General features: G+C 29.2%; 1 protein-coding gene across 1 annotated transcript; it reads right to left on the reverse strand.

The window, feature by feature from the left end:
• Positions 1-1,359: 1,359 nt before the first annotated feature.
• Positions 1,360-11,060, reverse strand: LOC145842855 (general transcription factor 3C polypeptide 2-like). The gene is made up of 10 exons (XM_082950336.1): positions 10,945-11,060; positions 7,689-7,933; positions 5,422-6,015; positions 4,964-5,157; positions 4,420-4,604; positions 4,038-4,195; positions 3,558-3,722; positions 3,055-3,243; positions 2,686-2,783; positions 1,360-1,915 (listed from the first exon to the last, which is right to left on the reverse strand). Exons 1-10 carry the CDS (start codon positions 11,018-11,020, stop codon positions 1,726-1,728), a joined length of 2,094 nt encoding a protein of 697 aa, XP_082806462.1. The 5' UTR covers positions 11,021-11,060; the 3' UTR covers positions 1,360-1,725.

The raw sequence follows: 11,060 nt of genomic DNA on the forward strand, positions 1-11,060 counted from the left end.
GAAATCATATTTTAATAAGATAATGATATGGATAAAGACTTACAAGAATCTACTTTAATACAACCTAGTTTCCAATTGCAACATGTTAAAAACTAATTAAAAATTGCGTACAAAAATTTATTTTTTAAAGTAAATAATAGTAACTCTTAAAATTTATTAAGAAACAAGAACATAACCTCCGTTTATTCTAATATCGCAAAGTATAAGTTTTCGCAAGTTAGTGAAATATTTTGTCTACAAACTGATTAAATCAATTACAAAATTATGGTACTATCAAAGAAATTACTTAGTTTAATTTTGCAAGAGCTGACTGCAAGGTGCTCCCAGCCAGCACTAAAAATATTCTGATAACTTATATTGTTTACATCTTGCAAGTTTAGCATTTAAAAATTAGTTTTGAAATCAAGAAGTAAGTTTGATATCACATGTAAAGTTTCCGATTAAACAACGCTTTCAGTGAATAGTCTTAACTATTTTTAAAAGTTATGTAAAACTTGTAGTTTTAAACACCATAATCTTTTTATATTAAGGTAGTAGTTCTCAAACTTTAAAAACACTATGCAAAGATTTCAGCGAATAGTATTATACTGTTAAACAAGTATTTATTAAGTAAAATTTTAATAAAAACTGTTACTAAAATATAATGGTGTCCCTTGATATATGTATATATATATAGATTAAAAAATGTTCAACAGTGTACTAAAAAAACTATTTAATTAAATTTAAATATATAACAAACCTATTTCTTGATCTACTTTTTTGTTACTAAAAAATAATTTTTTGCAAACTACAATAAATAAATGTTCAAACTAATTTACAGTGTCTACTCTTATTTACAAAACTTTCAATATATAGGCTGAAATAAACAGGTGCTTAAAATAAAATCAAAAATAAACAGCAATCTTTAAATTTAAAAATCTTTATTTCTAAACATTTTCTGAATACAAAAATATAGAACATTACTATTCTGTAGAAAAGACTACAAAAATTTCCACTTTCTACTTGTCATATAAGCTTTTTCGTTTTACTAAAAAAATTTTTTTAACTTTATTATATGTTTATTTTTTAATAATATGAAAATAAATTAAGTTTTTAAACATAATTTAAACGTTAAATCATTAGCTATTTTCAGTGTTGTATTTGCAAACAAAAACTAACCTAAACATATTTAAATAATTTATTCTTGCAAGATGTGAAGCATTTTTTTTTACTTAATTACTTCTTTAGAAATATTGTTAAAACTTATTTCAAAAATTAATTCAGATTGTAATACATTTATACTAAATAAATAAAGAAATTTAGTTTCAAACAAAATCTAAAGACTCCGCATGATTTAGGATAAAAAATGAGTTTATAAAAATAAAGGCAAACAAAAAAAATTAAAGAAAAAAGCAAATCTTAACCTAACAACTAAATTTTTATAAATATTCTAACAATTTAAGAGTAAATCATAAAATATAGGTACTTACAGATTCAAAATAGTCCTAAAATAATTCATTTAATCTTCAAAATAGATTAAAAAAGATGACAAATGACATCTTCGAAAAAAATAGTTTTTAAATTTCTACACATACAATTTTATCAACAAACTTTTCCACTTAAAGTAACTTAAAACAAAAAAGCTTATAACGTTTAAGGAATGTGGATCAAAAACTTTTGATGCATGAAAAAATTCAAGACACATAAAACCAGAAATATTTTCCTATGAAGTTCCTTCTACTTGTATCACGAGAACTTATCGAACTGATCCATGAAATTATCGGTGATGAACCCGCTTGCGCACTGGATCCTAACGAATCCGGGTCGCGATCCGCTGGCAAACCAGGAGCACGAGTTCTTATTGGGGTTCCACCTCACCGTTGCCACTGACGACAGGGGGATCTTGAAGGATTCGTCGGGAAAACTCTCGTTTTTACTGAGTTAAAAAATAGGAATTGAATAAATTTCAATAAATAACTTTAGTTAAGCTACTTTTAAGGTGCAAACTAATCCAAGTAGATGTAACCCAGAATATTTTCATTGATTTATAGAATTATTTTTTCAATTAAGTTATAATTTAAACATAGCATTTTAAAATCCGACTCTAACATATTGCTTAATTTTTTGCAATAAATAAAAGATAATAATGTGTAAAACAAAATTAGGCGTTTATATTATGTTAAAAAAAGCGTTAATAAAAACACAACAATAAGTTAGCTTAAAGCAGGGTTTCCCAAAGTGGGCCACTAAAGAAATTTAGGGGGCCATAAGCAGCAAAAGGGGCTGTGAGTAGTAAAGGGATGAGGCCATAATTTGAAACTTACGCTAGATATTATTATATGTTTTGGTTTTAAGAAAACAAATAGAGAGATCTCAACTTCTAGTGGAGAAATAATGAATTTGTTCTTTCAAGAATTTATTTCACAAACTAAGTTTCGGTCAAAGACCTCGTCAGTGCTTCAATAAATCTTTTTCAAATAGAATATTAATACTAGATATTATGGGAAAAATTCAGATATTGCTGTAAAAAGGCCATAAGCTGTAAAAGGGGAAGCCACATGTCCACAATTTGGTATTTAATGGTAGTTTTTTGAAAAATTCTGTCAGAGGGTACCATATACTTATTTATTCATTTAAGGGGCGATATAAAAAAGTTTGGAAACTATTGGCTTAAATCATTATCCATTATCAAGTGTAAATACTAACTGGGTTTTTTCATAAGCGTACGTCTTGTCAAAATGATTGAAATTGTCCATTTTAAAGTCGTCAAAATCTATCATGCAGTCATCAATGTTCTGGTTAAGCTGAAAAAATGCAATCTGGTGTCAAAAAAATAAATAATCGTAGTTTCTTCACAATTTAGCAAACAGGTATCTAACGACATTACAGTCTTATATTTTTATATTAAATACTCTTGAAAATACTAACTTATTATATTTCTTAGAAGTAGCTGATTTAAGCTATAAGAAAAAACGAAGTAATTGACAAATGTTTTGTGATCAAAAACTATTCAAAACATTGTGACTTATCCTATAACTAATTCTACACAAATCTACACCAAGCTTCACGACAAACCTCGTCGCCCTCTTTGGGCCACCTGGGACGGCACTGCGACATCATGATGCGCCTGTTGCGCTTCGACTTCACCCTGGGATCCTGAACTTCGGTGGGGTTCCTGGCCGCCGAGAGGACGATGTGTCCCGAGGAGTCGGCGGACAGGAGGCAGTTCAGCCACGGGTTGAACGAAACGGAGGTGCACGAAGTCTGTGTTGAATCGTTGTTTGTTACAAAAGTCATTTTTACTCACATCTTTATATGTTTGACTGGGTACTTTAAACTGTTAAATATAAATTGCAGAAAAAAATTGTTTTTAGATTGATTAAAATAAATAATGTGAATAACAAAAGGTACCTAATTTTGCATCTTCTATTTAGCTTCTAAACAAAATGTATATTTACAAATAAATAGAGGCTTGGTTTTTAATAAAACTTTTGTTTATATTATGACACATTTTGTAAGCGATCGAATCAGTTTTTACACTTTCGATTCAACTGTGAGCTGTTAATAAATTTTCTAACAGAGAAGGGGACGACGGTGGTGACGGGGACGGTTTTGTTGGAGAAGTCGTAATACACCAGCCCGTTGAACCCCTTCTGCACGAACTCCCTGCACGCGCTCACGTACACCCCGTTGTACAGCACCTCCCACGCCACATCCCACGATATGCACGTCTGAGCGTGTCTCTGTTTCCATTTGAATCAAATAGTTTATTCAAAGTGTTTATGAAAACTGCATTTAAAATTGTCTTATTTCACGCAAACCTTTATGAAATTAGTACTTTACCAAAAAAATATTGAAGTAAGTGTTAAACGTTTATTTTACTAAATATAGTATATAAACTAAAATCAAGCACGATAAGATTTAAACTTCAAAAAAGTTACATTGACTGAATAAAATTAAAGTCGTTTAAAGCCATTCATACATATGTGAAAACTAGTAATTAAATAAAAAAATCTAAATCACTTATATATACATATATATATACAAGTTACACCGACCCTCACAGAACAGCTGACGTCATCCAAGTTCCACAGGTGAATGAATCTGTCGTAGGCGGCGCTGACGAAGCACTTGGCGTCGAAGGGGCACACCTGTATGCACGTCACCATGTGCTTGTGCGCCGCTACCATCCTCACCGGGTATACAACTTGGTCGGCTGGTGTTTAAAAAAAGTATTTTTGATTTGAAATCGACGTACTAACCGTACTTCTTAAAAACGAATTGCTTTAATTACTCGAGCGTGAGACTTCAACTTAAAACAGAAAAAAAATTATACGCTCCACTACTCAACTAGAAAATTAACTGTTAGCTTTTTGGCTACTCTGATTCTCACCTTCAGATGTAACTAAATTATATGCAAAATAAACTAGTTAAACTCACTGCTGGACTTTGGACCGAGAAGCGAGTGGGACTTGGTTTCCACGTGGAAGATGCCGATGTGGCCGGTGGCGAAGCCAGCCAAAACGACCAGGTTGCCGTCGTGGTTGGTCCATTTCGCCTGCATGCACTGGCCGAAAATATTCACTTTTTGCGGAGTGGGAGTCAGCCGTTTCATGAGCTTGGGTCTGTAGAAAGTTATCTTTCGAGCTTATTTATTTTATAGTCCTTCAGTACTAATTCTAACTAATTTTGTTAAACTTGTTAACAAGCACGTTTGTTTATACTATACTACTTAGAAAATAAAGATTGAAAAAAATTCTTTAGATCATAAAAAGTACCAATACAGTTTAAATATTATTTTAAAGCACGGACCTGATAACCAAAAACACTATAGAATGAAAGAAATGTCATTCAAACACTTAGAACCAGTTATACTTTAGCTTCAAGTTGATAAATTAGAATAGTAAAACATAAAAATTGTCTAAAAGTGCATAACATCCACAAAATAAAAAATATTCTCAAGTTATGATAAAAAAAAACCTACTTTATAAACACATGTTCTTTCCCTTGAGGCTTAGGTACACAAAACACCAAAACGTCTCCTGAACCACAAGCGAGTGCAACCATGCCTAAAACTTTGCCTTTTTGGCTATTACTAGGAACAAAAGATTTGTGCCAGTCTATTGACCAGATTGGGCCACCTTCTATAATCACTCCCATTATGAAATAAGGTTTTATCTAACAATTAAATTTCAAGTAATAAGTTAGTCGAATGTTTTTGGAATTATGAGGTTTATAAAAACATACATCAGTATTAAAACAAAAAACTATTTTAAGAAAACAATTAGAAAAACCTATCATTAAATAGTATTTACTCAAACAGCTTATAAACTCTACATTAGATAGATGAACAATTTAAATCTACTTTTTAAACACACAACGAACATTTTTAAAACTTTTGGATGGATCAATTTTTAAAATCTAATTTCACGTGCAACTAACATTTTTAAAGTTTTTCGGCTTAAGAGGCAAATTTCCGCACCTCCAAATCTGCAGCACGGACAGCTCGTCGTACACGACCTTGCTGTCCAAACTGTGCTCGTACTTGCTGCCCGCAACCGACACGTACTGGCACTTGTCTGCACCTTCGCCCACCACATCGGGAAGCCACTCGACGCAGCAGACGGGCATGCCGGTGTACAAGGTGCTCGAGTAGTCGCTGTTGCAAGTTTCGAACAGCTTCATGCTCCCGTACTCGTCCAAGCTTTTCATTTCCCTCTTCTTCCGCTTCGCCTTCTTGCTCTCCTTCTTCTTTGTGAACATCAGCTTGCTCAGGTAGTCGCTGCTGATGACGAACTTCTGCGAACGCTTGTCGACCACCTCGTTGCTGTGGAGTTCTTCGAGCTGCCGCTCAGCGTCCAGCACCGTGAAGTCGAGATGCGGGCATTTTGCTTCAAAGCGCTGTTGCTTTTCGATGAGCTTCATCGTGTCGAAGGTGATGTGGGCGAGGGATTCCGACGGCTGCACCAGGTCGCTGTACTGGTAGGGGTTTCCCCCGGATGAAGCCTTTGCCACGGACTTTCTCAATCCAACATCCTTGAAGTAAATAAAATTTTAAATACACCAATAAAACATAATTGTTTCACTGTTCTGTTAAACAGATCAATTCATACAAAATAAATACATACATTAATAAATATTAAGCAAAAGATTTTTCATATAATATTGTTTAATAATTGTATCTTTAACAGAGTTTAAATATCACTTGATTTAAAACGAGCAGCATTAGGTAAGTAGTAAGTAAAGATTATTAAAAAACACGAAGCAAAAATACTTGCTACAACTGAAAATTATTAAAGTATATTATATTACCTAAAAAAGTATTAGAAAAAACATGTTTTCATTACAAATTGTACAATTTAAAAATTTTTATGAGTACAGATGGTAAACATTTGTAAAAAAAATATTACTTATGTTTAACATAATTTGATACTTTAAAACAGTTTTTAATCCTCTAACTTTTTTTAAAAGGTCTGACTTTGTCATTCAAGACTAACACTACAGGTACTTTAAATCACTATGAAACAGGGTTGTCACAGATCAATCTGAGAAAAATTTCCGGACTTTTTTACTAAAATTTTCATAATTTTTTTAAATCAATCTCTTAAGTCTTAATTTAAAATTGTTCTAAAATACAAAATCAAACACTTGAAAATATATACAGCTTTCAATCTTATTTTTATAAAGGTTAAAAGTAAAACAACAGTTTTTATGCTGCATTCAATAATCTAACTTCTATTACACCACTTGAACCATCTGCGTATGGTTGATGAGTTTGCAATAAATAGCTCTATCAGCAAAATACTTGCATTTTTTAACTTATAAACACATAGAAGTGTCCTTGCCACAGATCATCAATACTAAAAGCATACAAAAACTGCTTGTTCAAGTAGGGTAGTTGTTCTATATGTTAATAGAAAAGTTTTGCAGTTTTATAAAGGTAATATCATAAATTTCAAGGAAAATTTTGCAATTTTAGTCTAACTTTAAACGATTTTTTATTAATTTTTTACCATTTGAAGACTTTGGAAAGTAAGGAATTTTGTATGTATAAACTGACAAAATCTGACATTTTTTTTCAAATTTAGTCAATTTTCCTGACTTTTGTCTTCTTTTTTAGTTTTTCCTGACTTTTCCTGACCTTGTGGCAACCCTGATAAAATTTATTTTAGTAGTAAAAAATAGATTGTTAAAAGTCTGTCAAAAGCAATAATCTTAACAAAAAAACTAAGAAATGCTAAAAACTTTACTAAAACTATAAATTTTTAAACTAATTAACTTATTTTTAAAATAGAACTATGCGTTTTTTGTACTCATTTAAAGTTTATTAAGTGTACATAAGTGGCTAAGCTTGAGAAGTCATAGGGGTTGCAGAGCAACATAAACTGTCTTGTATAAAATTATCTCTCATACTTAAATATTTCACTTGTTTTTGAAATTATGTCAAAAATTAATACGTAAATGTAGCATACAACAACACTCAAGTTGTTTACATTGATCTGTACTTCCATGATGACATCACCAGTCATCCCTGATGTTATTTTTTGTAGCTTTGTAACTTTTTTCAGCTTGCTATGATTGTTGCTTTAACTATGTCATTGCATTGAAGTGATATTAACTACAAACAACAAAAAGTGAACTATTTTATAAATTTACTTTATTTTTTGGGACTTAAGGTGTAAATAAAATAAATATTTTAATCAACAAACTCTTTCAATGATTGTGTCGTCATATGGTTCTTCTTCTTCAGCAGACAACTCTTCTTCTTCTGTTTCTTCTTTTGCTTCAAAGTTGCTGTCTACACTACTCGTGGAAATTTTACGCTTTTTTCTTTTCTTACCAATTTCTTCTTCTTCTTCTTCGTCAAAATCCTCAGCATAATTTACTTTCACTTGCGTTGACCTTCTCTTTGATCTACCAAATGGTGCTTTTTTGTATGCTTGAACTGATAAGCCTTGAAAATTTAAATATTTCAAACTATTTTCAATTACTACTTTTATTTTTTATTTATTTTTTACTTTGATTAAAACCCATTCCATGTTAACTTAATGATTATCATGTCTAACTTTAAACTTATACTTATTTATAAACTTAATTTTTATAACTTTTTATTTTCATCTTTAATTTTCGATGTACAGTACTTGTTTCAAGTTATTTTAATAAATCTAAGTTTATTTTAGTTGTAATTTTAATTATTTAACATAAGGGCATAAGAGGTCCTAATAGCTTATTACACGCTGATCTTATTTAGTAGTTTTTTATGTTAGCTGTAAAAAATTTTACTGCTTAAATAAGTTTTGAAGTAGCTTTTGAGATATGATCAATCAAAGTTGGTGAGTTTAATAGATAAATAATAGATCAGGGGTTAGCAAACTTTGGCCCTAAAGTCTTAAACTTTTTAGCTAAAAATATATCTTTTTAAAACAACAGTAAATATATTATACTTAAATTTATAAAAACACTCTTAATTCAACAACTAATAATTTTTAGTGATTTATTATAGCTAATTTTACCACATTTTGGTTAAAAACAGTATCTATCTATTGATTACTAAAAAATTTCAAATAACTAAAGCCCGTAAAAGACTTTTTACTATAAAGTGCAGCCTGCAAATAGCTTTTATTTTTGGAAAATATAAAATCCCAAACTAATAAAAACCTGCCAATCCCTTTGATAGAAGGTGCATGACAAAAAGGCAAAAAAAAGCTTTTCACTAAAAACTTTTCTTCTCAATCATTTTAAAAATGTACTAGACTTAACGATAAGTAAACTACTAATATCTAAATAAGCCAAGCAAAATAATTTATTCAATTAAAATAAAATTATTTTATTGGAAAATTTATTATTTATTACTTAAAAATGCCCAACTTTTTATTGTTTCAATTTCTTTTTTAATGTTTCTTATAATAAAACAAATGTTTATGCACTGCTTCGGTTTATTACCTGGTTTTGGTGAGCGTTAGCTGACCTTGTCAAATAAATTCAAAACAAATGTTTATTGAAAATTAAAGGTCTATAGCTCAAAAAAAAAAAATTTAATAAATCTGTAAATTTTGAAGAAAATTGACAATGACAAAATTGTGGTCAATACATTTGTATTAAATATTTTTTTACAATAGTTTTTTAAACTCAAATACTCATTACATTTTTTGTATTATATAAAAACTGACTTAAAGTTTATACTGTTAAGTTTTTATTTAAGAGCCAGTTTAAACTTGCTTTCCAGCCTTATACCTTTAGTTATTTTTTAAATTGGTAGTTTTATTTGTTTTTATTTTAAACTTCATTATTTATTTTTTTTGTTGATGTTTAGTGTAACATTTACTTTCGAACAAATTAAGGGCATAGAGGGGGGTCCAACATTTTTTTAAATAACATTGGATCTTATATGAAAGCTTAAAGTACAAACTTTAAGCTAGTTTTTATAGAATTAATAAATATTATTTAACTTTTGAGATATTGAGCTTTCTATAAAAAGTTCCCGATACAAAAGTATGGACTGAAAGTATTTTGGGGTCAATTTTCTCAAAAGTTTAAAAAATCACTAAATACCTATTTCTCCTTCATTTTTTGAGATAGAGACCTCAAATTTTCAAGAAACGTTCCTTTTATAGTTTAAAAGACTTCGAATGTTGGAATTTTAAAAATATTAAAAAATAAAAATTTTAGATAAAAAAACAAAAAAAGTAGGTGGTTTTTTTATATATATATATTTTTTTTAAGTTAAAAAAATTCCTACCCCAATCTTTTCAAAATTTAATAATACACTATCTGTAAAAATTTGAAGAATATTGCTTAAAAAATGAAGGAGGAGATAGATTTTTAGTGAAATGGTCTTTTTTTGCGTTTTTAGTTTGTGCCTTCCATTAAGGACCTATTGAGGTCACCGACTTTGACTGTTCATATCTCAAAAAATACTTTGAATTTTTTCAAGCAGTTAAAAATGTCTGATAGCTCAGATAAAATTCTATAAAATAAGATCAATTCGTAAAAATCAAGGTGGACCCTCCCCTATGCCCTTAAGGCTACAAGGGATCAATCTTGTTTTTTAACAAATTGATCGTATTTAGTGGAGTTGTATTAAAGCTATTAGATACTTTTTACCATAAAATAAAATTCAAACTAAATTATAACATATAAAAGATCAAACTTGGCAAGTTCCATAGGTTCTTAGCATAAGGCAAAAAAGACTGTTTAAATTAAAATCTCCCTTTTTTATCATCGTAGAAACTTTAGTTTATTCGTTTTTGTTTAGTTTTTAAATTATCTTTAAGAAATATTTTTATTTTTGCTTTTAAGTAAAGATTTTTTTGGAAACTTTGAACCCAAAATTAAAACTTTTAATTTTTTTCTATACTCAAATGTATCATTTGTTTATAACAATTAAAGGATCTTAAAAATAAAAGAACCTTTTTAAAAAGAAATAACAAAGAAGTGTAAAGATTTATAGCTAACCTTTAAATTCAGAGGAAAATGTCAATGTAAAAGGTGGTGTATATGTTTTTATCTGAAATCTTTACAAACTTGACTATATCTAAACACTAATCAAGAACTTTATACTCTATAAAAACTAGTTTACTTCTCATATTAGAACTAATATTATATTAAATTGTAAACAAACACCTTTTACCCCCTTTGAATTAAACTAGACTGGAATAAACATTTTAGAAATAAAAGGCTAGAACCCTGCGGAAAAAAAAAGTAAATTTACAAGCCTATTGATTTCAAAAAGACAAAATGAGAAACACATTATCTTTTAAAATACCAAGCTATAAATGGTTGAGCAAGAAAAGGCTGATTTAGAAATATAAAATTTAGACAAGTATAAGTTTAATTGATCATTTTAGAAAAGAATTAAATTGAATCAAATGTAAGCTAAGAATTAAAAAAAGACAAATTTTAAAATTAGAAAACTTAGTGAACTGCTAAGTTAGTTTTAATAAATATTTGATATAAAAATATTACCTAAAGTTGCATCTTTTTCAACTCGATCTTTTTGTACTTTAGGCTTGACAGCTTGTAATTTTTTTAGAAAACTCATAAAATTTTCTTATTGTTATGCAGATATAAATATTAAATCT

The sequence above is a fragment of the Thalia democratica genome, chromosome 1 (assembly GCF_965202585.1).
Source record: "Thalia democratica chromosome 1, ktThaDemo2.hap1.1, whole genome shotgun sequence".
Classification (NCBI taxonomy): domain Eukaryota; kingdom Metazoa; phylum Chordata; class Thaliacea; order Salpida; family Salpidae; genus Thalia; species Thalia democratica.

What these genes read in the sequence shown, in the direction of transcription:
- LOC145842855 (XM_082950336.1), bottom strand. Translation starts at nt 11,020, where the DNA reads ATGAGTTTTCTAAAAAAATTACAAGCTGTCAAGCCTAAAGTACAAAAA. An exon ending in TGAAAAAGATGCAACTTTAG is followed by an intron (nt 7,934 to 10,944) that starts GTAATATTTTTA and finishes TAAATTTTCAAG; the next exon opens with GCTTATCAGTTCAAGCATAC. An exon ending in TACGCTTATGAAAAAACCCA is followed by an intron (nt 1,916 to 2,685) that starts GTTAGTATTTAC and finishes TTTTTAACTCAG; the next exon opens with TAAAAACGAGAGTTTTCCCG.